This window comes from Buteo buteo, chromosome 20, assembly GCF_964188355.1.
Source record: "Buteo buteo chromosome 20, bButBut1.hap1.1, whole genome shotgun sequence".
NCBI lineage: Eukaryota > Metazoa > Chordata > Aves > Accipitriformes > Accipitridae > Buteo > Buteo buteo.
In genome coordinates, this window is record NC_134190.1 from 4860070 (window position 1) to 4887750 (window position 27681).

General features: G+C 38.0%; 1 protein-coding gene across 1 annotated transcript in view; it reads left to right on the forward strand.

The window, feature by feature from the left end:
* DCDC2 (doublecortin domain containing 2) overlaps window positions 1-27681 on the forward strand; it is a 69146-nt gene that overhangs the window by 26684 nt on the left and 14781 nt on the right. The window contains exons 6-9 of the mRNA XM_075052304.1: window positions 1125-1271; window positions 2376-2430; window positions 4945-5134; window positions 26461-26561. Of these exons, the coding sequence (XP_074908405.1) occupies window positions 1125-1271; window positions 2376-2430; window positions 4945-5134; window positions 26461-26561 (493 nt within the window). The remainder of the gene's footprint in view (window positions 1-1124; window positions 1272-2375; window positions 2431-4944; window positions 5135-26460; window positions 26562-27681) is intronic.

Below are 27681 nucleotides of genomic sequence, written 5' to 3' on the forward strand. Positions count from 1 at the left end.
AAGGTTTTTATTCAAGGTTGTGCCACTGTGTGTATGAACTTAAGCAGCTTTTTCTCTATAAAACTGAAAATTTTTGCACTTTATAAGTCAGGGGTGTTCTCAAGGCAGGCTCTTGATATTCTTCCTAAAAGGTTCATTGTATAGGTGTATATATCATTTTATATCTCATTGCATTGTGTTGAAATTTATGAATAACACATGTAGCAGTTCCTGTAGAAGGCTTCTAGAAAGGCAGTTAAGATAGCCATTCAACATTCCTGCATTTAAGACTTAAATGCAAGACTGTTGATGTTAACTTTTTAATTAAATATAAATATTGTTAAGTTTTGGAATATGCTTCACAGGAAAGAGCTTATTTATGGTTGAATGTTTCCTCCTTCCTCATTGTGTTGACTGTCACCCTGCCCCCAGTCCCTAATGCATTTCTTCCTTCTTGGTAAAGTGTAGAAACGAATTATTGTGGTAAAAATCTACCTGGTGTAGTAGACATATTAATGATTGGTATTGTAGGTGCTTAAGATACACAGCTTCTTGTTATAATGTGTTATTGTATTTCCCGCTACTCCCAGCCTTACCCCACCAGGTACAGCCATGTTCCAACCTTCTGATCTATACAATATAACAATGTAAGTGCAATATTATCAACTTGGTGTGCGTTAGGTGAACAGGTCCTGGGTTTTCAGTCATGGGGCCATGAATGCCCTGTTCTTCCCAGGTTACTGCATAGTGCCCAGAGCACAGATGGGAGGTGGAACTTGGAGTGAGAGGGGTCGGGAACTCATGGAATAGACCCCTTCCAAGGTATCAGGGGAAAGGCATTAAAGTCTTCTAAGTACAAAGTGATTTATTTCATTTTAGAAATTATGAAAGTATTTCATCTGTCATAGCACTTCATTAGTTTTATATAAACTGTGACTTAGGTCATTATTTTGCTCTGTCTTTCCTTGTATTTTGTTTTTTATATAGCGACTGATCATTGTATGACATCCACTGTACTTTATTGGGTTTTATATCTGGAAATTCAACATAATTTAGTGATTTTAGATTAACATAGCTTTCAATGCTGTTAATACAAGTAACTGAATGTTAAGGTTCATTACATGAAGCATTTTCATATTTTTCAGACTTTACACTTTAGATGGAAAACTTGTTCAGAATGGGTCGGACTTGGAGAATGGGCAAATTTATGTTGCAGTGGGTAGAGAAAAGTTTAAGAAGTTGCCGTATGGTGATCTGCTGTTTAGCAAATCTACAATGAGAAGGCCACAGGGGTAAGTTCCATAGGTGTCTGATATATTTCTCTTGTGCTTGTGTGTGTCAATTTGTTTACAAAGTACCACCAGTAAAGTACAAAATCATCATTCCAAGAACAAGGGATGGAGGGATGGAAGGAGGGAGGGAGGGAAGGATGGGTTAGTATGGATGCAAAACTTTATTGACAACTTCTGAGAAAGTTGAGATAGCAAAAACAAAAGAGAAAATGGAAATTCAGAAGACTATTTCACCTCATAAACATGCCATTGAGCATGTATCACAAAATTAATGTCAGAGAAAGGATTGTTTTGACTTGGCTTAATTTGTTTTTTTTTTTTCCTTGGATACAAATGTGTACAGCTGAATGAGATTAGGTGCAGCTACACCAGTCTAGATCTACTCTTGCTTAGTAATCTTTTGTGGAATATGTACTCCCTTAAGAATGCTTTCTGTTTGGGTCTATTTTTTGTAGGCTAGAATTGTCACATAATAAAGCCCTAAATGGGGTGCCTGTAAGGAGAAGGCTGGGCTTTCAGTATCTTTGGAAAACATGAAAATTGGGAGCCATTTCATTGAAATAAATGGAAAGAAATGGAAATTTGTCCCACAAATTGGTGTAATTTAGAGAATTTGTCCTGTATTCTGCATATAAACTGGGGTGTAATTTATATATATATATATATTTTTTTAGTGAGCAACTGTAGACAATGTAAATAACTTGAAAGTATTTTGGGAAGCATCATTTGCAACAAATGAGTTTAAGGACAATGAAAAGCTATGTTGATGTAAACAGAGTTTTGTTGAAATTGCCAGAACTTGTCATTATAATAGTTGTAAGGATCTTTCACATAGTAATTCACTGAATACTGCTCTGTGAATTTTTGGTATATAAAGTATGCATTGTGAGGAACTGTAATGCATTTGTTTGAGTAAGTTAATGATTGATTATGCATTTAAATATAGTATAGTGAACAGAAATAAGTGATTCTTAGTAAAAACGCACAATGAATAAAACAACTCTGTTGTCATAGCTGACTTGGTGTTATCTGACTGGTTATAGATACATAGTGTCTATGATAGTGACAGTGTACACAATTCTAAGATATGGCTTGTTTCTGCAGTTCCAAGGCCTCTGTACTACCTCCGATTGTGGGATCTCGAAAGTCTAAAGGCAGTGTAAGTATCAAGTGCCATAATAAAGATAGTTTCTAATTTTGCTTAATTCCAGCAGATGGAAAGTCCCTGTCCTTTGGGTTTTAATTAACTCTGAAGAGAAAAAATCCACAGCCACCTGGTGGTATGCTTATTAAAGCTTGATGAATATGTAGCTATTTGCAGTGTCAATTAGACAAAAGAAATCTGAGAAAATATTATTGCAATAATGGCTGATTTATTTTTTATAAAACCTTCCATAGCAAAGATCAACTGCTGCCTTGAGGTCTTTCCCATAAACCTTGTCAGCTATCTTTGTGTATTTTTTAATTTATTTATTCAAATTATATACCTAAAGGAAAAACACAGAACCTTTTACAAAACGTCTTGCAGAAAATGGTGTTTCTGCGTCCTGAGTCTGAATAAGACCCTAAAACAGTTTCCTATCTGATGTGTTTTGCCCTAGCTAACCATTAAATACAGAGCTTGAGCCTCCGCTGCTTTGTATCCTGTATAGCTATTTATATCTGTATGAAATGAGTCCACTATGGCTTTAAGAGTGCCAAGTCAGAATATAAGTATCTGTTTGCACTGATTCTGTACAAGTGCAGTTTACTGTACAAGTACAAGACAGCGGAGAGTCAGACCCAGAGTCTGTCATTGTAATTGTGGTAGTTGATCATGCCCATTCACTGTTTACAAAACAAAAACCCTGGAGCCACTAAACAAAGTAAGCAATAAAATACACAAGTCCCTGTTCCATTCTGTTGAAATGCAGTAGAAGAAAAAACCTCAGTAAAGAACATACTTTCAAGTGGTGCTTGTTTTTAAAATGTGAGCTTTGCAATTCTAGCATTTGTAAAAATAACTCATTAGCAGGTTTAACTTCTTGCCTCTTCTACTATTACTTAACAACACATACAGAAAATTATTTGTTATTCACTTTTATTCCACTGGGATTGTAGCACATACTGATAACAAGTGTCAAAACTTAAGGAGGCAGGAATATGTACTACTGCTCTTAAATATCTAATGCAACACTTGAACTGGTATAAATCATGTAATTGTTTGCTTCAGTTTGATATCTACACTTTTTTACTATTACTGCTTGGGAGTAACAGTCTCCAATTTGAACTAGAAGAGACTGAAATACTGCTGTGCCCTTATTTCTCTTTATAGAGAAAGGATAAGTGATAGATTTGATGGTATTGGTAGATAAATGGTAGATTAGATGGTAAAAGCGAGATGGTATTTAAGCAAGATATTTTAAACAGAACTGTTTTCTACTGATTTTTTGAAAACTAGAAGAATCACATAAAAATGTAGTAATGTATGCAGAATTTTTCAAAGAGATGTGGGATTTTGTTCAGGACTTATTTTTCTGAAAGATTTACATTTTATATAATATTACCTTTTAACTTTAGCAGTGAGGTGAAAAGAGTTGTCCTTGGCCATTGCAGAATGAAAGGCCTTTCTGGTGGGCAAGTTCTAAAATGGCATGACTTGTTCATGGAGCAACACTAAATGAAACAATGGAGTAGAATATATTTGTCTTCTGTGATTCAGCTAAGTCTGTGATAAGTTGAACAGTTCCAGATACTGATGAGGTTTTCTGCCCTATCTGCATCAGTGTTTTGTTGTTATATGGAGCGTTTTGACAGAACTGGATTAGGAAGAAACTACACATGTGATTAGACTGGCAAAAGTAGGAGGCTGACAGCCTCTATTCAGAGGCAATGATGAGAGTGTTCAGTTGGTAAAGTCTTTACGCAGCCTAGAACAATATAAATAGCACCCTAAAGGGCTGCTATATACAGTTCAGGTTTTTACAATGTTGATTATGAACAGATTTAGACTGAAGAAAAATGTGTATAAATAATAAAATCTCTGGCTAGTACACCCAGGGTCATACATACATCAAAGCTGTAAAAATAAGGACCAGGTTTCTGGTTCTGTTTCTAGATACACTACAGAGCAAGCAGAGGAACTGGCTGATGTCCTTGGGGGTGATTCAGAGGTGATGTGTGGGCAGATGCCTTTCTTAGTGTCCACTTGGTAGTCAGTGTTACTGCCACACGAAGACTGTTATCCTCTTCCAGCTGCTTTTGACGCTTAAATTAATGCCCATGTCTCATTTACACAGGCAATGAATTATTCACAAGTTATATATGTTACATCTTGTGACCTTCCACACATATGCATGAATGAGGTACAGCTGTACATCATATGCATGCATGTATAGATTCACCTAGCCATTCTTTTCATCAAATAAAGCATTACTTTCTTATAATGAATGTGCTTTTTCATTCTGAGAGTAATTAACGACCATTTAATCACTTGGATCATATAGTAAGTTGATGAGATAGTTACAGTTTTCTGGATAGTTTAAGATATCACTTAATTGTACTGATTGTAAATTAATGTGCTTCTTTAACACCTGATACCAATGCTTAGTATTAAAAGGTTGAAATAATATTGAAATTAAAATAATAAACTTTGTCATTTTCATCAGCAATAATTACATACACTTCTTTTCAGGGAAATGATCGGCAATCTAAATCTACCGTTGGATCCAGTGACACAGGAGAAAACAGTTCCTCACCTCAGCTTCCCAAAGGGAAAGACAAAAAAAGCCAGAATCCAGAGGATTCTGTGTCCAGACGACACTTTCCTAACAACTCTACAAAAGTAAAACAGACAGTAACAGCTTCCACAGGAGTCCTTCAAGGTAATGGTCATTACTGAGATAAACACTGTAGTAGCATAGTGGCTTTTGACCTTCAGCTGAAACAGTGAAATAGTGGAATAATATGCTTGTATAGTTCTTGAATTGTCTATTTACTCTGGCTAACTGAATTTACAAAAGTTGTTTCTGCTTAGGAAATGTACCTATGCATAACTGCTACATTCCTGGCTTCGTTTACATACCACAGGAGGCTGTATATGATTTTTAGTGTACCTTGGAAGTTAAACTACTATGGTCCTATCTTTATGCTTTTGATAAAAGCATAATAGAAAACATATTTTGACCATTTTCCCACTGTTCTGCACTGCAAAAAAGTGAAGAAAAGGAGCTGGTCTGCAGGACATCTCGCTGTCCCTGAGGATCCCTGGTTAGCTGCCTGGTTCTGTATAACAAAATGACTAGACGCTGGGGGAATAACACAAACATGAACTCCAGTTAGCTAATAGCTGCTGAGCCTAATCATACAGCAGAGCTGCTGGAGGCACTTTCAGAATTTCTCCCCCGCTGTGCTGTGGCAGCAATTTAGTCATAAACATCCTCTTTGAGAAACTGTTATTCTTATCTTATGGTATGATATTCCCCCTCCCCCCCATTTTTTTTTTTTTAATGGCTAGAAGACTGTCCCCTCGCTACAGATATTGCTGCCATGTTGGGATGGCTATTTTTCCTCATTAGTAATAGTTCCAAAAGTCATTAATACAGGGCAATTAATATCTGCCAGGAGAAATAAATTATACTTTTCATAGAATTTGACATTTCTTCTCACTGCTGTTTAAGTGTTAATAATTAAGTGTGCAATAACAAACTGTGATCTAAAACTTCAGTATATGTCATCCAACAGTACAGTTTTGTACCTTTGTCTAGAATCAGAAGTTATAAATTTACTTTAAGTCAGGAGCAGGTTTGTAAATTTGAGTTTTAAAAGATCAATGAAATATAATCTTTTGTAATATAATTGTCTTTTCAAGAGTTAGCTTGTTGAATTTCAGGTTTATTTTAGTCTTGATTCAAATACCGTTCTATACTTTTGCTGGTAAGTGGACATAATTTTAGCCAACTTTTTCAGTCAAATTTTTGTTCTTGCTGAAGAATGATGATTATATTATAATGAAAGTGACTGGAAACATTTGTCCTTTATAACAGATGAAATGACTGAATATAATATATTCTTCTCCTCAAAATCATCATGACATAGCCCCACTTTTTACAGATTGAGTGGCGCATGCTAAGAGTATATGAGGGAGAGACTACCAGAGCACAGCCAAGCCACATAACTTTTTCTCATAGGTATAGTGCCATTATGGTGATTTTCTATATGCTGTATTTTCTGGCCTGAGGATTTTTGTAAGTAAAGTTTCTACAGATGTTTCCTGGAAGCAAACAGACCCCTCTTGCCAAGGTGAGAGAAATTTATTCTTTGCCTTTGTCAGCCTTGCATTTGGTTATCGGAGGTTTCCGATTGCTTGCTTTCATTTTCCAGAAGAGGGAAGAGTACTAGAAGTGGCAATAGTTTCTCTGTCCTTTCAGCAGGCAGTGACAACTTACTTTGATAGACAGCAGACAAATATAGGGAGATATTAACCTCACCATATTCAGCGCTATTGCTGCTCCACCTGCTGACAAAAATGGTTGGAAATCCACAAAGTTTATTGAAGAAGTGACTCTTACTTCTCACTTTGGCTTTGCCATGCTTTGTTCAAGCTGTTCAAGGCAGCCCATTCTCTGGTTTGAGCTAAAGTGTATGTTGGGAGAAGTGCTCTCTTCTTTTTGTGCCTCTCTATTTATCCTCCATGTGTGAAGACCTGCTAGCAAAGTGGGAATGGATGGTTTGATGTGTGTGCTGTTCTGCAAGTCTAGATAGACCTAGCTGGTCATGCAGGCAGATGCTGAGGGAGATGAAGTCTCTAGGTTAAATTCAGACAACAGTATGGGATGAGAAATCCAGAGCTGTGTGATGGATTTCTGGTGGGGTGCAATCCCTGCTCTCAGTGGATCTGTGTTCATGAGGAGATGTATACTAAGCCAGTGAGAACTGTTTTCTTTTGCCAGGCACAAAAAGCAAACCATCTCAAGCTCCTGTAAGTCTTTAGGCCAACCACAGTGACAAATGCAGACTTGTGAACACCTACAGGCTTATGTTTCCCCAGTTGAATTCCTTAAAATTTGTTCAGCCAGATCAAGCAGAAAATATTCTGGGAAGCAGTTGCCTTAAGCTTCTTATCACCAGGCTACTATTCAAAGTGATTTTCAGCCCTGTTTGTATTTTAACAAGAGGTGCATCCTTGTTATTACATTATTCTAGGTCAGCTTAAATGTATTTCTTTGCCACGTGATTCAAACTAAATTTAATGATGTTTTATTTATTTATTTTCTCCTTCCCTTTCTGGTTCCATTTTTTTTTTCTGGTACTTTGCAGTAAATACGACAAAAATTTTTCTGTTATCAAGAGCAAAATTAGGATGTCCCATTTCCTGAATTTTGCTTCACAATCCCTCAATAATAGTAGCTAATTCCTTATATTCACCATTTCACATGAGAAACCATCTGCAGTTGTTCTGAGTCTGTTAGCTCTTAGTGGAACACTTTTTGCTATTGCATTTTTCTAAATAAGTGGTTTATCATTGTGTAGAAGGCATTTGAAGAGCGCATGGAGCACTGGAGAGAGATCCCACTTGTCCCTTTTCTTTCCCTTTAGTCCTTTTGGCTGGAAATTTGTAGGGAGGTGCTCCAGGTCCCTTAAAATCCACAGAGGTTTTTTGTTTGTTTTGGATTCTTTCCCCTCTCTGGAAGAGGTACAGCTGTGCTTGCTGCAGTAGTTTTTGTCCCAGTAGGCAAGCAATGTATCTGAACCATGTTCTGAAATAGGTGTGTCTCATTGTCAGGGAGGGTAATTCGGCCTCTGTACCCTGTTCATTTTCTGATTTGCCTGAGGTCTAACACACTGGTAGAGGTACCCAACCTTTTGACAAGAGCTGATGCTGTTGGCAAAACATCTGAGGTTTCTTTTGACCCACTGAGGTGAGTGGTGTGTCACTATTTAAAGAGAAGCAGAAATGTCCTTCTGGAAGCAGATGGCATTTGAGGTGCAGTGTTGGAGAGGAGGCCAAGCAGGACTAAAGAAGAGCACTAATAGCTGTTGCTGCTTCTACTGTAGGAAGCAGGCAAGGCATTCATATCAAATGATATGTTTTTTCATAATCATCCTGTTAACCAGCCAAACCTGAAGACTCTACACTGAGTGCAGTTTCTTTTTGTTTTGTTCTGAAGCATGGTGAATTGGGTAACTTACCCATATAGTGGCAAAATCTAAAAATTCACAGTGTTTAATGTAGTGGTGACTGTATACGAGAACTTTTTAATGTGCTGTTGTGCTAATGTGGCACCAAAATGAGGGGAATTATTTCATACTGAAAGAATTAATGTGCCAGAAAAAAATTTCGTGTATTTCATCATTAACATTAAGCACTAAAATGCACGTAGAAATTGTTAGTGTTACCTAACATCACTCAATTACTTTGAAATTGAGTGCTTCAATGTACTAGTATACATTTCCCTCGGATGCAATAATGCCTTTCAGAGAGAAGGGAAATGTCTAGATTTGTAGCTACAATTGTTTAAATATACCCTTATCTTCGAGAATCTCTGGACACAGCATTTCTTTTCTAAATTTTTTTTATTCTTATTATTAGTGTGATGGTAGTTTTACAGCTGGAACTGTTCTTGAGCAATATACTAATAGTAGGTTGTGTGTTACTTGGATAATAACTTTTCTAGATTTTATGCATGCAGACAGGTATTTTTATTTTATTTGTTTTCTATTGAATCCTATGAATGTAAAAGAGGAGTTAACACACCATGCCATGTTTGGTAACAAAAGCCTATCGCTGTATGTTCCTTTTCATTATTCTTTCCCATGTAAACGAACAGCAGGCTTCTCTCTGCAATCAAAACCACTAGGAAATAAACACCTCCACGTGGGATGTGAAGGATTCTTAAATTGCTCTTACATGTTTTTTGCCCATATTTGTCTGCCTGTGAGAGACTCTGTCACTTGCAGGCAAAATTTGGGGAAGGAGGACAACTCTTGAAAAATCAGTCTTACTCCACTGTAGTCAGAACTTGGGTAGCTTGTAATGAAGTAGTTCAAAGAAAATGTACTATACTGACCCCAAAGGGTCATCTTCTACGTAGTTATTGCCTCCTGAGCTTTTTTTTCTGGCCACACCTCAAGATGGAGTGACCTGAAGCACAGGCCAGGCAGGCTGTAGGAGCTGTAAGCTGTTAGTGTGGAGTGCTGCAACTTCAGTATCCTCCTGGCCAGCCAACCCTCCATGTTGAAGACTGTCCTTGAGAGAAAGCCAGTTGGACCATAAAAATATAGGGTTGCAGAGGTCAGCATTACACTTATTTCTGTCCTTTATTATTCGAAGGGACTGAACCGCTGCGTGATTTGTGATGATGTTAAACTTACTGCCAAAGGCATATTATTTTGTGACTTGATAACCTGTTTTGCTATCAAGTTTGCTTCTTTATTTCTCATTAGCTGAATATTTTTCACCCATAGAACTATCTGTTGAGTTAAATATAGCACAGGAGCTTGATTAAGTATTTCCACCAAATTATCTATCTGCAGGTGGGAAGTGGAAGTTCTTAGCTGGTTAACGTACCTTTTGCAACAGAGGTAGACAGTGGAGTAGTCCCCTTCAAAAGCTTTCCCTAGAGAGCCTCATCAGTCAAATTAGCTTTATGAGCCCACTGACTACAACTCTGTCAGTGGGGGATCTCAGAAACAGGTAGATGTGTTGAAATAAAGCCTGAAACATTCTGCCCTCATCAGCATTGCCATTGTTTTTATGGCGTGTCATAGGAGAGTCACCTGGCTCAGTTTTGACCTGTGCAGCCCTTTCTCTACCAGAAAAAAAGCTCACAGTGGGGAAGTCTCACTACCACATTTCCTTGCTAACAAAAGAAACAAACTAGTTTGCCTCTTTCAAGCAGACAAGACTGTGGCTGGCTTCTTTGCCTGCTTCTTTTGACATACTAAGGTGACCTTTGGCATATCAATGAAGCAGGAAAGAAAGAAATGTTAGAAATATGCAAACACTGAAAATATTTTCATACCCAGATGACCTAACGTATCTGTATCCTACAGCTTGTTGTTCATGGCTCAGTAGGCTGCTTGGATTTAACCCGTATGCCCATCTCTTGTTCCCATGGAGTACATCTGAATGTACTTACCACCTTCTTAAAATAAGAACAGAGAGTGTGAGGATCATCATTTGCAGTGTTCTTTGGAAAACATGTGTTCTGGTATGTCATCTGAGGCACCAGATTCACCAGGCGGCCCACCTGGTGCTATTTCCAACTTTCTGTACGTCAAGCAACAGTGTTGTCATTGTTCCTGTCTAAGTGTTCCCAAACATAGCTGCTACTGAAGTTGAACTTCAGCCCACTGTTATAAACTTCATTTCTGCACTTTGCAGAAATCAGTATCCCGAGCGGGCAGGTCTTCAAGTAAAGCTGTAAGCTAGGCCCACTTCTTGTACCTGTGTTCTGCAGTGGTCACGGTCCTGCTGCAGGTAAAGCTTTCTCACCCAAGCCAGGCTGTCTTTGACAACCTTTGTGCTGATTAACCCCGTGGAGACCTCCTAGTAGAGAAGGTGATCTGCAGGAAAAGTTCCCAATTCTATTTCTACCCATCTTTTTTTATCCCTAGGGGACATCTTGTAGGGAGTCACTGCTGCCTGCTATGCTTTCCATGCTGTTGAGGTGGTGCATCAGGGAGAGGCTTACTTCTTGCTGATGACTGATCGGTTGACCTTCAGCAGCTTTCTAGTTTATACTGTAAGCTGCTGTGACACTTTCATACCTGTGTCATTGCTGATTGCTCATCTGTGAAGCTGAAGCTGTTAATAGTGTATATATACATTTTTTTATCTGTCTTTTTAAAAGAAAATTCATAGTGAATTATCTTTTTTGGAGCCTTTCACATTCTGTTGTTAATGTAGGTTTCATTAAGCATGAGGGGGCAAAAGGTAGAGAGCATCTAACTTCTTTCTAAGGAAATAAACCTATTTCTGAGGAAATAATTATTTTTCTTCTCATTGCTAGAATTGTTTCAATGTATCAATGTGGCAAAGACAGATAATAATGAAGTGCTGAATAAAAGGGTGCTCACTGAGATTGCAAGATTTACTGATGAAGAACGCATTGTATATTCATAGTTTGTAAAAAAAGTTGAAGTTTCTATGCAGAAAGTTAAGCGACCATCTAGATGTGATATCAAGTTAATGTTGGTAAAGCAAAAGCAATGCAGAATGGTAGGTAAATAGTAAACTGAAATACTTTACAGGGTGCTACTTTAGTGATAAAAGTTTAGAAAAACATTGATGAAGCCAGTTTTGTGAAAATCTCTTCTGATGCTGCAGCAGAGGTCATTAAAAAGTCAGTAGGATGTTGTGATATGTAGAGAGAAAGAATAGGGAATATCCTATGGTAAATAAAATCAATGGCTTGAGCTTATCTGTGATTCTTTGAAATCGCATCTCAGAAAGGGGCATTGTAGATGTAGGAAAACATCATGGAAAGAAAAAAAAAAAGGTTAGGGATCTGAAAAAATACACATGAAACAAAAGAACTTTGGATTTTTTATTGCATCAAAAAGGAAGTCTTTTTATTTAAAATTACCATGTTGGATAAGAATAATACCCAGCATTATGATAGATATTCCTAACAAACTGTGGATGTGATGTATAAATTCAGATATCAAGTTCTAAACCAGTTGCTAATTAGAAGGAGTATTTCAAATCAAAGCATAGATTAACCATTGTCTGGCTACTGTTGTGGGGGTTTTTTTTGTTTTTTTTTTTTTCTTTTCTTTTTGTTTTCTGTTTTTTTTTGTTTCTTTTTTTTTTTTTCCTCCTAAAGCATCCCATGCTGGCATTGTCAAACATAGGCTACTGGTGGGGATGAACCACAGATCTGATCTGGTACAATAGCTTCTACAGTGCTACATTCTGTTTCTTAGAAAATCAGACCTTTCTTTTAAATAGTTGTCAGCGGAGGCTTAAAACTGGCTAAAACCACACAGTTGTTAGAGCATTCATTTTTATTTTTGCATGAACAGTGTGACAGTTTGCACATGGCACAGGTGGGAATGAATTGTCTTTTCTTCCTTTCCCCTCCATCCTTCTAGCTCCCTGAAATGAGGCTTTTAGTGTCTGCCATATAATAACTTTCTGTTTCCATATGAATGCAGTGGTAGTCTGGTTTCCTACAGAAAGATTTTCTTAATGCCTTTTCAGATCTCTGATGTTTTATCCTTATGGTAGCTGGTAAGTGTTCTTATGAAGGGTAAAATCATAGGAAATTAATTTAAGGAATTCTGGCAATGAATTAGGATGACTGACATTAAGTGTACCTTGCATTTAGTAATGAAGAATACTGGTAAATCAATAGGCTTTTTAAGGCAGAGTAGATATGTGAAGTAGAAAATACTCTTTCTTACTCTCTTGATTTGTTTTGGGTCAATTATTTAAATAGTGTTTGTCTCTATAATTTTTGCTGCTAGAATCTAAATGTGCTGCTGTCTCAATATATTAGTAAGTTTTATAAATTTTGGTTAATCTGGGCACAAATGTGAATATATTTATTTATATCATAAGACATATAGCCTTCTAAATTTCCAGATAAGTTGAGTCAGATTTTTTCTGCAAGTGTATCTAAAGAGGTGGATGGTACTGTGATGTAAGTCAGTGCATCAAGATCTCTATTCCTCTGTTTGTCTCACTTTATTTGGCTTATGTTTTGAATTAATCCCTGAGTCCCACAGCATGGCTTTCTTCTGTTAACTCATGGCTCAGATAAAGGTTTTGTAACTATCGTCAGGTCTGAATTTTGAGATCTCAGTGGTGAAGGGCACTCCGTATGAAAGATTCTTGCAACAAGAGGTGTGGGATTCTGCAGGAGATGACATGGAGTCTGAAGTCAAGAAGAACCACTATCAAAATAGCCAGATTTCAGAATGTGCTTAAGTGTGTATTTATATTTTTTTTTGTCACCAAGTCGTGCTAATGTGGATGCTTAAGCTTTTTAAGCATACAGTCTAGGTTTCATTTCTTTTACTGAGATTCTGGCACCTACTTGCTTAAAAGTAAAAGAGTGTGTTCCTGAAGAGCCCCGATCTGTCAGTCACATACTCACCTAACTGTGTCTTTGTTAGGCTCACTCGTGCTTAAATGTAAGCATGGACATGTGGATTTGGAAGGTGAAGGCTTTACACATATTTACTCTGAAGAAGGAGCTGTTATCCTAAACCTAAAATATATAAATCACCACACAAATCTTTGGGAAAACATAGGATTTTGTTCAGTGCTATTATTTAATATTTAATGGCAGTTTTCACACACATGGTGTTCTCAGTATCATCATTAAACAATGTGGATAAAACATTTCATATTGCATATGACCCAATTTATAGTCTCTGTTGCAAGAATAGATCTAAAAGCTAATGATAAAACCTCAGAGAAGTATATAATTCCTAACTATATGAATTACTAGTGACTGATACATCTTTCAGAGAGACATATTCTGGACCAAAAAAATACTCAGCATATATCTGATCATATGAGTGTATCTGCATTACTATATTAAATGAAATAATCTATTAATGTCAGCCATATTGATAAAAAAGATTTTAAAAATAACATATAAGCCAAGCCATATAAAAGCCTCTGATCTCTACAGGAGTTGAGTGTGCCCATTGTATCTTTGTTTTATTCTCTTCTTCCTTAACAACATTGTTACTTGGTAAATGATGCTTTGTCCATTGTAAACTGTGCAGCTTAAAATATAAAATGTACACACAGCTCATGTGAAATGCCTGCAGAAATATTCTAATATCCTGCCCTTTTAATAGGGTAGTGTGAGTGTTCTGTTTGTTCAGTAGAAGGCTTATTGCATTTATTTTTTTCTTTTGATGGAAATATTTTTAAAGGACTTTTGGTTAAAATGTTGGCATTTAAATAGTTCCAAGCTAATGCTTGAAGACTCTCAGGCTGAATCAGACTTAATGGAGAGGATTGAATTAGTCTAGAGCCAGGATCCTGCTCTTTGTGGAAAGAGCAAAAACATATAATGAGCATTAGTACTTAGCAGTACTTGTAACATACTTCTATACTTAAAGTAAGGAATGTAACCAAGCTAGTATAGGTCAGTTTACTCCTTAATGGGACTATCATTATTTTCTGAGTACAGCAAAATTGTCAGGTGACCCCAAGTTTGTGACAGATGCATTTCATATCTGCAATTTTCTCCATTCCTGATGCTATTATGGAAGAAAGCTTTATGTATCTCTGAAACTCTGTTTCCATTTGTTTTAATTCATCCTGTGGCACCCCTGACAGCTAACAACACTTTCACTGCTGATCTGTCTGGCCTCCCTGCACACTCTCCACCCCCTTTGCTTTGCTCCCTTTCTCTTCCCATCCCATCCTTCCCCACCTTTCACTGTTCTTCCCCCTGCTTTTTACACTACTTTCCTTTCCAGTTTTTCTCTGATGCTTTTCCTTAGGTCCATGTGGCACTTCATTCATTTTATCTGACTTCATCTGTTTTCTTTCCATGCCATTTGTTGGTCTTTCCTCAAGTAATCCTTTCTGTCTGGCACTGATTCACCAGGATCTGGAGGTCTGGGTTCAACCCCTGTTTCTGTCTTAGTCTTCCTGTTCGACTTTGGGCAATTGCTTGGCCCTAGATACATTCTGCAGTCAGTAAAGCATCTACATGGAGAGAAATGGGCGTAACAGGAGTTAGTTCAGCCCTCCTATGCTGTTCCCACCTCTCTGAAACTTCCTCCATGTGGCTAAAGGGTATGTCAGAGAGCAGATGTGGAAATGCTTCATTTGCCGAGGCTCTTGTGGAGTTGCTGCATAGGGTCAGAGCTGGTGAATGGGAAGACAAAAGCTCTCCTCGCTTCCTTCTCCACCTGGTTATCACAAGCCTTTTTCCTTTAATCAGCTTGGGAGCAGAGAGGACGTGCCATTCTCGTTTCTCCTCCTTTTGTACTCGGCCATGTGTAGCTTTGCAGCAGGTGGTAACACATGCTGGGGTTTTGAAGAGTAGATTTGTCAAGAGGCTGCATCAACTGTATAACAGGCATCTCTATAAAGTAACTTAATAGCTTGAAAAGTTTTCTTTAGGCTTTATTCAAGTCATAATTCATAGATTTGTAGCTTTCTTTTGGAGTGCTTTATAGCTCCAAGTCATTATGTGAGTGTGAAATATAACTTTTTTCTGACTAATACAAAGTTATTCTTTTGAACGTGTCCATTAAATATATGTCCTGATGCTCTTTAAAAAGTTCTTGTGTGTACTTTTGATGGTTGATTTATGGGCTGTGACTTTTTAAAGCAAAAAATTTTCCATGCAGTTGCAGTGTACTTTGTATTAAAATAATGGAAGTGTGATGAGAACTCAACAGAGTAAACAATATTGGTTTTTTTGCATTTTAAATATTCATTACAAGTTAATGTGAATGTTGTGCTACAACTGTGGAACAAGAATCTTTAATGCAGTTAAAAGGCAAGAAAACCAACAGGGAAACTCTGGACAAATTTTGTTAAAAACTGAAGAACCCTTGTTCAATTTTTAACAAAAAAGCTTCATTGAAGTTAATATTTAAATATACTGAGCCTCTGGGTTTCAGAATACAAATAAGTGACCATGACTTACACTGGGCCACAGACATGCTGTGTGCATATTTGTACTTATCCTGTGCTTATATGCTTTATTTACATGCGTGCTGAGGACCCATTGTGCTCCCCTTCAGGAGTGAGAGGAGCTTATACTGCTGGGACAGTATGTTAGGATCCAGAGGGCAGATGAAGGGTACATGCCGCTTTCTAAGGGTACTGTTTTTCTTCACCTGTTATTTTCAATACTTCTTCATGTACCGAAGACCTGCGTTAACGTCTGGTCCAACTGGAAAGTGCAGAAGACAGGCTGTTGCTCTGTGTATTAGTGCAAGCTCTTCCCCTTCTCCTAACGTGTATGCTTTTAGTGCTCTGAAATGTCTCCCTGTCAATAGGATCTCTCCCTCACTCTGTCCTTGTTTGTTACCTTGTCTCTGGGTGAGATGGACTCCTGCAGCGGTTGTGTGACTAGTGGGACTGAAGTGGATGATGAAAGTGCCTTAAAAGCTGGTGATGGTGGTGGTTTATTCTGTATTAAGGCCCTTCTGTTTCACCTGGAGGTGACTATATGAGATGCCACTTCCCTCTTAGGCAGGCAACTAGTACCATACGGTCAGTATTTCAGCTAGATTCGGTTAATGGAAAGGAGCATTGCAGCTTTTTTCCCAGTTTGCTTGTGCTTTTTGCAGACTGCTTCAAACATATGTTTGAGGAACAGAAATTGAGAGTGAAGTGTGCAAGTGGTGCTTTTGTTCTCTTTGAATCTTTGTCCACAAGTGCGAAGCTGTGAGCTCTGCCCTTGCGGGGTGAAGAGGAAAAGTAAGAGCAGGCATGAGCACAGCAGACTTCTCAGCACATCCATTGTCTGTCTGCATTACTGGCTGTTAGCCAAAGTGCTGCTCAGGCTAATAGCATTCAAACTCTACACAGCAAAAACTAAAAGAGGATTATTTGCAAAGACTCCAGCCGTAGTGTACTTGGCCTCACCTTTGCCTTGTCCATTCAGAGGGCATGAGCAGAAGTTGAGAAAAGGCTTTTTATTTGGAGAGGCTGTTTGTTTCAGTCTGTTTCCCCGTGGCAACAAGAAAGATGCAGTAAATCCTAAAGGTTTCTTGACCGTGATACACTTTCAGATCCCAACTGCTCCTGGAAGCTTGTTGAGGACAAGATGCATCTTGCCTACCTCCCACTGTATGAGGGTTAGAGGATTAATTCAGGCTGGGCTCCAGCCATCAAGGAGAGACAAGTGTGTCTGGAGATGCCCATTTTCTCAGTTGACAGTGAAATTAGAAATCTAGCTTCGACCAGATGCTGAAATATTGGATGTATCATGTATGTAATTCCTGTCTTGAATTATGATGTTTTCAGTTCCATTTTAGAGTGAGGAGTCTTATTCTGAAGTGGAGATGTATTTTTGATGGAGAGCAAGAAGCCAGCCCCAGGAACACAGCAATAATGATTGCTCCCAAGTACTATTTTGATCAGTATAGCTCCACTGTCTGCTCTGAAGGCTCATTGCAGTTCCTCAGCTGGCTTTGCAGGTTCATTCCAAAAAATTCCTTCAAATTCAAAGGCTTTGGATTGGGTAAAGGAAGCACTTATCACCATCTTATGATTTTTATTTTATGTTTTCCTGATGGACAGTGAAAAAGACTCTTGGCATTTTAGTTGGCTGCATTTGGCTGTCACTGATGTGGGATTTATTTTAATCTGAAACCAATAAACCACACAGTGAGTTTACACATGCACATTTTAGAGTGTACAGAAATAGATGAAAAGAAAATATTCATAGTAGAAAATGTATCCCGTATTCTTTGTTGTCCTTTTCCCTGCCAATTTAACAGTTAGTTATGTGGAATCTTCTCTCTTTTGAGTGCCAGCCTGTTTGAAAGTGATTGTTTCCTGGGACTTAACATCTGAAGAATTATGCTCATAGCGTATTTAAAGCTTAACCTAATCTTCCAGCAGAGTTTAGCTGGGCTAGCCATGTATTTACTTTGAATGTTTTTTTTAATACACTGAGAATTTCACCAGCATGCCATTCATATTACAACTGATCCGTGTCATAATCCTCTCAAATCAACATGATTAAAGAATTTCTTAGTGTTGAAAGCTCTTTGTGCAAGATTTAAATTCAACACTTCTTAGAGCAAATCCAGTAGACTGTGAGCTGGTGCTTTGGTTTTTATAACCTATAAGGCATGCAATTAATGTTATGATTGGACTCTCATTGCACTGGTAGAAACCTAAATAATATTGAATATATTATATGTAACAGTAATTGCAACTGGAAATGTGAAGTTTAACACTTAGACTAGTGCAGCTGGTTCAGCAGAATTTGGGCTTGTGAAAGTGACACCAAAGGCACATTTGATTATCAGCAACTTGGCTTACAGTTTAAAAAAAAACACAACAAAAACCTAAAACCAAACCTACTTATTTGTTGGTTTGTGCCATATTCTATAAAGAGTATGTTGTAGGAAGTTGAACAGGAAAGTAGCAAATTCAGAAGCTTAGTGGAAAATTCTTGTAAGGGAGCACCCTCACTTTAAAGCCTATTCCATTCCAATACAGTAGTTTGTGTTCACATGGCTTGCAAAGTAACCCCCCACCCAAACTATAAAACAAGTTCTAGAGATAATACAATGTGAAGTTTGAGTTCTTGCTATGATTTGGAAAAGTACTATACTGGAGATGGGCTGAGCCACTCCACAGTTTTTCAGATCTAGTTATGAATATTATGAGGTCTTAGAAGTTAGCAAGCATTTCAATGTCCTGTTTTTGCTATTGGCTAAAAAAAGGAAGAAAAAGGCCAACCCTTAATTAAAGGGAGAGCTGCACAGAACTTCAGGTATGGCAGTCGCGCCTGCTGTCACGCTCTGAATTGCTTTCAATAAAATTATGAGCTTGCCAAAGAGTATAAACCTGGAGTGCTGAATATCAGCGGTGCATTGTGAGCTAAAACTGTTGTCCATGTTTTCCTGCTGACAACTTTTAGGATTAAAAAACTTTCTACAGTTAAAACAGAGACACATAGACCATATCACTGCTGTGTTGTCAAAGCAGGCAAAAACTGTGCTGAAGAAAGAGAGAACACCTTGTTTATTAATTGCAGAGATTTTATAGGACCTATAGGTTTATTCCTCTCATAATAGGAGATAAAATGGCGATTTATAACAAGAAATGAGAACCCTTGTTGCTGTTAGTGTGTATTGTTACAGTGCTGAATCATGGTAGCCAGAATATTCTAACACCAGTGGGGAGCTAAGATGATGGTAAACCTTGCAGCCTTTTTCTTTGAGCACATGGTGAGCTTCTTTGGGTTTGCTTTTAGTGAAATGAATACATTACAAAACATAAAACAGGCAAGTAGTACTTGGCAGCAGGAAAGCCATTAACTTGCTGCAAGATGGACTGTAGGTATACTGATGCTCAGTTTGGAATGACTGCACCAGGACAGATATTTCAGGGCTTTTGCATTTGCTTTGTGACAGTTTAGCCCTTAGGACCCAGCTGTACCCAAGAGAAGGCAGGGGTTTGGAACAAGCATGGAATTAAAGAAGATGTGGCTAAAAGGGAGCTGCTTTATTAATTTCAAAATGCAAATGGTATTAATGATCTGTCACTTAAATAAAGGAATAAATTAGATGCTTAGAAACACAGAGAATAAATAAGGTGAATGACCAAAGTAGGGAGGAGGAAGAAAAAAACTCATATTATGACACTCAGTCCTTTATTTTTGTAGCTGTTTATGTATAAAGGTGACTGAGCTATTGCAGCTGATGAAGGCAGCTTTTCCTTTGCTCTAGCATTACCACATTTCCTATCAGTAAAGGAGACTGCTCTGTAAAGGTCAACCTCTAAAAGCACCTTTTGCAGTTTCTGTTGAGGTAGTCAGATGCCAGCAAACTATAATGGTGTGAAATCTTATTAGAAAGTCAATATTTTCTGAAGAGAGGAACTAATTGCTTAGAAGCTTGAGGCCGCAATAGTATCAGGTGAAGAAAAATATGTATTTTCTAATATTCTCAGCAGTTTCATATGTATATTGCTACCAGTTTATTTTTACTTCCATTACTTTTTGATAACAGAAGTCACAGGCATTCACGCACATGCAAACCTATCACCAAGGCAATGGCTTTTTGTTGGAAATGAGCCTTGTACAGTGATACTTTGAAATTAACCCCCCCCCCCCCAAAAAAAAAGAAAATAAAATTATGTTGTAGATAGGCATAAATGCACGTCCTCACTATTCCTCATAGCAATCTATTCAACTTAATGAGCCACAGATTTTTTACATTTTGTTTTTAATTTGTCTTAACGTTTTTATGAGGCAGCCTCTGTGGTAAGTCACATTATTTTTTTTTTATAGTCACATTAACTTCCTTGCTTACATACAGAGCTTGCAGTTAGTAAATGCCTCTGATTTCCATAAAATATTCAGGGCAGGCTATTATTACAATGATTTTTTTTATCCCTACTGCTAAACTTCAATCAGTTTAAAATTTGAAATGCATTAATGACTCTATAATGTTGTAATTTGTACTGCAATAAATGTTTTACAGTTAATCCTGGTTAGGAAAGGAGCTTATACAAGAGCCATTAATTGCTATGCTTAATTATTTAAAATATATAGATTTCCTATGAGTTAGTTCAATATATAACTCAATTACTATTTAATAAAGTCATATAACTTTACTTGTTTATCAAAGTGTACAGAAGGATTTGAGCTGAAATCCTGAATGGCATCAAACAGAAAATGATCTTTATGAAATGATCTTTATGAAATAGACCTTGGGCAAGTACAAAATGAGAAACCCCACACCCTATTTATCAGTCATCATCCTTTCTAAGGTTCTGATGCAAACCTGACCACTCTGCCTTTCTCCTACCCATAGCCTCTTGGACCTCACTTCCAAAGAGCTAAGCCTTCTGAGAACATCCTCCCTCATGTCATTTCACCACCTTTTTCTGCTGAAAATATTCTCTTGTTCTTACTATTTTTGTGGCTCCGTTGCTGCTAGCTGTAGAGGTCAGCCATAAAGTAAGAGCAGTGTTTCAACAGCTTAGGGCAGATTGGGTTGGTTCACCACTTTTTTGAGACACTAGCTACGTCTCTTCAGTAGAGCTGTTATCAAGCTCCAAGCGTTCCCTTTCCTGGTAACCCTTACAAGGCTTTGGGGAATTCAGAGCTTGAAGCAGTCTGGATCCTCTTGAGATTTCATCAGTCTTTCTCTCTGTGGGATTACGGAGCTGGAGAGGAGGTGAGATAGAGCATAACTCTTGAAGAAGCTCCATAGGAAAGCACTTGCAGTTGCAGTTTTCATTCATTCCTTCAGCCTGAAGCCAAAAAATGCTGTAAGAATTCTTTCCCCAAGACCATAGATCCACTATCCAGAGTCTTTCTAAATATTGTTTGTTGTAGGAATAAATAAGAAATGAAGGAAAATACTTACCTGGCAACAATGAGCATTTTTTCATTGTTGCTTTTTGCTGCACCTCTGTCACAAACAAGTATGTGTGGGAGTATCTGAACATAGAAATTCAATTGCAGATAGGTACCAGTAAAATGACATTCCTCTTCTCAGGCTTTTGTGAAGGAAGATTCTTTTAAGAAGCTTAAATTGGCATGGGTGCCTGCTGGCTTGTTCTTTCCTCCCCTTTCCTTCCTTTAAGCTTCTACCCTTCCTCTGCATGTAACCCATGCTTCTGCTTTCCTACCAGTGTGCTGGACCCCATTTCTTCCCTTAATTTCCACCCCTGTTTCCTCATCTTTCTATTTGCTCTTGTACAGTTCCTCATTCCACACATTTCTTCTAACATTACTGGGCCCTCACCATCTCCCTCTGTGTCCACATCCTCCAGCCTCTGCATATCCTCTCTTTCCAGTTGGCTGCTCCTCTTGAATGCCTTTTCCCTCTTGTGATCTGTTCTTTGCCCTTCTGCGGTTCTTCTTTCCCCCTCTTGCCTGAATCACTGAACATTACCCCGCTTTAAAACAATCAGAAATAATGGGAGATGTTTATGTAGGTTACCTCACTTCTCTCTGTATAAGCTATAAAATATAGTGGTGATCTTTAGCTCAAGACAGTCTGTTTTCACACAGTGACTGGTAAAACCTGAAAAATTCCAGTCTCTTCTGGTTATCTGGACACCATGGAAAAATATCCTTACAGAAGATCAGGAGACTCTCAATAATATTTTGCTTGGCCTGATGACACAAGCAGCACTTCCTGTGGTACGGAGAACTGAGAACCTAACTGAAATAAATCCTCCGATTTACACTTGTCAGCAAAGCTGTAGGGAGACATTTTGGAGCTCAAAGTGCCCTTGAATCCTTTGCTGCCATCGTATTCTACTCAACTTGGAGCAAATGGGTAGAGTATGCCACAGCTTGACTCTAAGGCTCGGACCTACCTTCCTTTCTTACCCCCTTTTTGAGCAATTCTGCCCCAACATTGCCATGACCCTGACTGTGGCCAATTTTCAATTAGTTTGAGGCACAGAAAGTCAGAACTAGCTCTTGTATGAGGAACATGTTTAATCTACAGTATTTTATGAACTATTTGGGGTAGGCATAAATGTTCCATCTAATGGAAGTGCTGGGAATTCTCTTTTCAGTAAGATACGCTATTTATTTCTAACTTCAGAAAAGACTGCAATATAAGCCCATAACAATATAGAATGAAGGCTTGCAAAAATTTTTTTTTATGTCATTTATAACATTTTCTAAAATGTTTTGGTTTTTGCTCCCTTAGAGCTGTGTGTAGAAAGTGACTAATGATTCAGAGATGTGAAATGCTGCATCGATAAGATTTCTTTGTGCTTTTTTTTTTTCCAAAACCAAAAAACATTTCTGAAATATTACCTGTAAATATGAGCCAAAATTACCCAACCTAACACATTTGCTTGGGAGGTGCTGAGTAACTGACAGCACTGATGATAGTGATTAATGTGGTCTGCAAACTCCTGCTGACAAGATCTTGACGCAGAATCATATAAACAAGTAATATGTTAGCCTTTCACTCAGCTGCCCTCCTCCAGATATTTGTAAGTTCACATGCAAAAAATGTAAATACTTCTGGCTGAAGGAGAGTAGCAACTCTAATAATGTTTACATTTTAAGCTATTTTCTTAATGCTCCATTAAATCAAGTTAATTTTTTGTAAACTATTTTACAATTTTTGTATGTCTTTTCACTTCTGGTACCAAAAGACAAGAGTATGTATCCTAATGTTAGACTAATTTAATTCCTCACCATTTTCTTTGGAATTTTTTATTTGTTCAAGTGCTACAACTTTCCCATTTTTCAGTCAGTGTCTTTTTTTTTTTCACCTGCTTTGGCACATTTCAGACCTAAGTGTTTTTCTTCCTTCCCTGACTATTAATGGTACATGTGGTTTGGACATTTGTCTTCCATGCTCTCATGTTTGTGCAGAGGTAAATAACTCATTTCTTGTCAATTTTCTTGTTTCCTTAAATAATTTTTTTTTCCTTTTCTGACAACAAATCTTATCTGCCATCCTTTCAGAAACCAACTAGCAATCTTTTGTGTTATATGCATTTGAAATATGCTATTCTTTAACTACTTGCTTTCTTCAAAGAATACAGCTGTTCTGAAAATGGGATAATTTCCCATTTTGTTGATAAACACTGTCCTTGAAGATTTTTGGTTACTTCTGTGGTTGCTATTCTTTCCCACTGCAGACTGCCATCTAGTTTTGCCATCCTGGACTCTGTGGAAGAGCAGGAATGCTATTTCGCTATTTCACTTTAGAGTGCTTTCCATGCAAGACAATGAACAGTGGTATCCTTGAGATGCTGGAAGGTTGTGCAGAGCTCTTTTCAACTAATCTCTTTTAATTTATGACTGGCTTTCTGAGCAGACACCTGTTAGAAAGTGCTTGGACAAAATCCCATGGGGAATTTCGGGGTTTGCTTCTTGAAATCCCCCTGTTACTAGCTTTTGGGGTACACTGTTTGGAATGGGAAAGTTGGTTGCATAACCTGGATAGAAATTTGCTGTCTTCTTCCCTCTCCCTCACTCCCTCCTGATTTCATGATTAAGGTTTTTGAAAATATTACATATCTGTCTCCTTTTTCTGGATTATTCAGCGTAGCCCTAAGGCTGATCTACTGTTCTAAGGAGAGGTGCTTTAAAATTGAGAATCCTCAACTCTTGAGATGAATTTTGTGGATTTGGCTTCCAGGGCCAACACATGTTCATCTCCCTTGTACTACTTCTTTTTGCCCTGCCAGAGAAAAACCTGATGAGAATTACCTCTGCACCAAAATCCTTTTACCTCTAGAGGCCAGACAATCCCCATTTTGCTTGAAAGACTTGAGGACCTTGAAAGCAAAGGTGTTATTACAGAGTCTAAAAGGAAGGACGGTGATATTAAATGCAGTTGTCTCAGACACTGATTTGACTTTCTATAGTTCAGCAACCCAAGGAATTTAGGATAAGGTTATTTTCTTAGGTAATTAAGGGAAGGCCTTGAACTAGAAGAGTTATCACAGTGGCTTTCAAGGAACACTTTACATTTTCCTCTCAGAATATGGTGGTGGTCTATATCTCAATCTAATGTCTATGATGAGAGGCAACAATGATAATATCAGGTAAGAGAAACAGAACTTTCTGCCCCTTAGGGAGCTCATAAAAATGGGAAAGTTGAAGTGCATTGATTGTTTGAAAAAGTACAAGTAGCACCCATTCAGATGCATTTTGTTGCTACTCTCAACTTCTTTGTATTTTTGTTGCTGAAATTGTCAAAAAAGCCTGTCTCGGCACAGGGGGTCTGTAATGAGATACATACACATAGGTTGTCCAAGATTTACCATACTGCCAGCAAATATTGGATGTCCTTAGTTGGTTTCAGCGGAACGTACTACAACAGATGCATTATATTTAATAATCCACAAAAAAAAAAAAGAAATCAAGAAAAGAAAATTATTATTTCCAAGTATGAAGATGGGATCTTTTTCAAGATGTGTGAGATGTTTAGGATAAGAATCCAACCAATGATGCTAAGAACCCTGTGGAATTTCCAACACTGGTACGTTCAGAGGATGAGTAGTATAGATCTTTTGGCAGGGTGGGGAGGTTCCAGCGGGACTGGTGCTCAGGTACTCAAGCTGCTATGCCCATCAGAAAACCACTCTCCTAAGATGCAGCCAGCAGTACCACTCTGGAATATCACTGTGGTGTTCCGTAGGCTCCCCCATTTACGCCTCTTCATTTCAAACTGTGAGAACGGCTTTCATTTCTGGTGGTCTGGTCAGTGGTCTGTTAGTAGACATCTAAGGCCATCTGGATGAACTGGCACCTCCCCTCAGTTAGCCATTTGCAGTGGTATGGTACGCCTCAGAATTTTATTCCCAGGGTAAACTCTTTCCTCGGCTTTCATAGTGATGAGAAAGTAACTGGAAAAGTAACTTCCAGAGTAGTCAATGCTGATGTTTTATGCAGGTGAACTCTGGATTTCTCTGAGTCTTATTTTTTTATCCATTATTTTTCCTCCTTCTCAATGATTCTGTGAATGGTTCAGTGCTACACTAGGGCTGTTTATTTAACAGCGTCTAGCAATGTAGATCAATTTGCACGGTCAGTTGGTATTATCAAGTTCACATCCTTTATGAAGAATTAAGAGGCAGTCCAAAAGAGCACAAATATTTTTTCCTCTTTCTAATTAGTAGTTACTCATTATGTTGGATATGAACACATCAGCATGGGACCATCTGTCTTTCCTAGTTAAATGAAGAGAGAGGGGGAGATGATTTGGAGTAATTTGTGCTTTTAATTTCTGGGCTGTTTTCAATTTGGGGAGAAGGGAGAGAGTAATGTGTGTCACCTGGGAACTGTTTGTTTTCTGTATGTACCTGTCTTCACTTTCCTAGTTAGCTGATACTGAAAGACCTGTATTAGAAACTTCAAAGGCCCCTAGTTATTACTTACACTTGGGGGAAAAAAATTACTCAAACTAAATGGTGTAAAATCTTTGCAAAATTGAATATCATTGTAGCCATTAACCTTGTTAGCTAGGAGTATGTGCTTTTTTGATGTGGATGTGGAGTTTCAGCTATAATTCTGCTTGCACATGCCCAAGGGTGGGAAGTAGCATTAATCCCAACTGCTTCTGTTAATCTTTTACTCCTTTCCTGGTTCACTGTGTTTGTTGTTGGTTCAGAGCCTGAGATTTTTGCTAGATGTGTGTTACAATGCTAATTACTAGAGGGTACTATCATTGACTGTAGAAATAGAAGCATAAGTTGTAATGTTTTAAGTTCAGATTCTCTCCTGACCTTCGCCAGAAGTGAAGGAACTTCAGATACAGGGTTTTATTCAGTCTCTCTTCCTTTCCCTTTCCCTTTCCCTTTCCCATTCCCTTTCCTTTTCCCTAATGGTGCAGCATGTAAGTATTTGTTATTAAAAATGAAAGGAAAACAAATTGACAATAACGGGAGATTGACAACTTCATTAAAAGAACTGTATAGGGAATGGTGGCTCAGCTCAGAAACCTGCTCTCAGAAACAAAATTGAATGCAGTTCAGCAGTTGTGCCACACAGTGTCACAATTGGACTTCACTTCCTTCCACTCTGTATCTTTTCCACTGTAGGTGAAGATATTTACAAAGCCAGAGAAGAGGGGTCTGAAATGTGGGGAGCAGCTGAAGTGCAGGAAGATGAAGATACTCGTGTAGAAGTTCCCCTGGACCAGGTATTGATCAAGCTTTAAATAAATGGCTGCTTTTTTAGGATCACAGGTTGTGTGTTGATTTTCTTTCCCCAATTTCTTTCAGGTGTACAGCATAATTCTGTGGGGATTATTGTAACAGCTTAATGATATGGTTTATTTTATGGGAGCTTTAGCAAATCTTACTTTCTCTGTTAATATGTCAAATATCAGTTACCTTTTCATCAGCTTCAGAACTGCTCTGAGAGCCCCTATAGGGTCTTAGAGCATTGGGACTCCCTACTATCACAACCTACTGAATAGATCCACCTGGATTGGAGTCCCTTTACGCTGGTGGAGCAGCGTAAAGGGACTATGGCACAGAATCAAGGTCAGAATTCCTGCAGTCCTGAACCACAAAGAGGCATGGATTTATCTGATTTTTGTTAAAGCTGCCAGTACTTTCTTCTGTTGGAACAACATGGTACTTAGTTGGCCAACTTTTTAATCATAAGACTTATATGCAATAAATAGGTCTTGATAACTAAATATAAGATTATATCCCCCTTGTTTTACTTTGATTTGTTTTTAAAAGAAAATCCTGTGAACTGAAATAATACAGGAAATAGGTAAGTTGAAGTTTATTCCAATGAAGTGAAGAGTAGAACTGCTTAAATCACTTGCTGAAAAATTACCTTTTTTTTTCTGCTAGTGAATTGCTCACAAGACAGTCCTCTTTTTCATCTTATGTGTTTGTAGGAATTTTCCAACTTGTTCAACTTCCATGTCCCGTCCACAAGATGTTGCATTGTGCTTTCGTTGTCTGTTGATAATGGCTTGGGGCCAGCCACCTAGGCCACAAGAAAATATTTCTGATCCATGCTGCAGTGTAAGGAATCACAGTTTACCCAATAGATTTCTCAGGCTAAAAATCATCTCAACAACATAAGGGATTCTTAGGCATTTTTCTGGCTTCCTGGTGGTCAGCACAGTGCTGAGGAACTGTTGTTAATGTGAGATTGTATACAAATGGGAGGGAAGGAGGGAGTTAAAAATAGTTGTTTGTAAATACACTTTAATTACCCAGGGCAACCAGATGGAGCACAAACAATGGGGGAGATTTCTGGAGTGTGTTGTAGACGATTTTTTGATGTAGGTAGTGGCA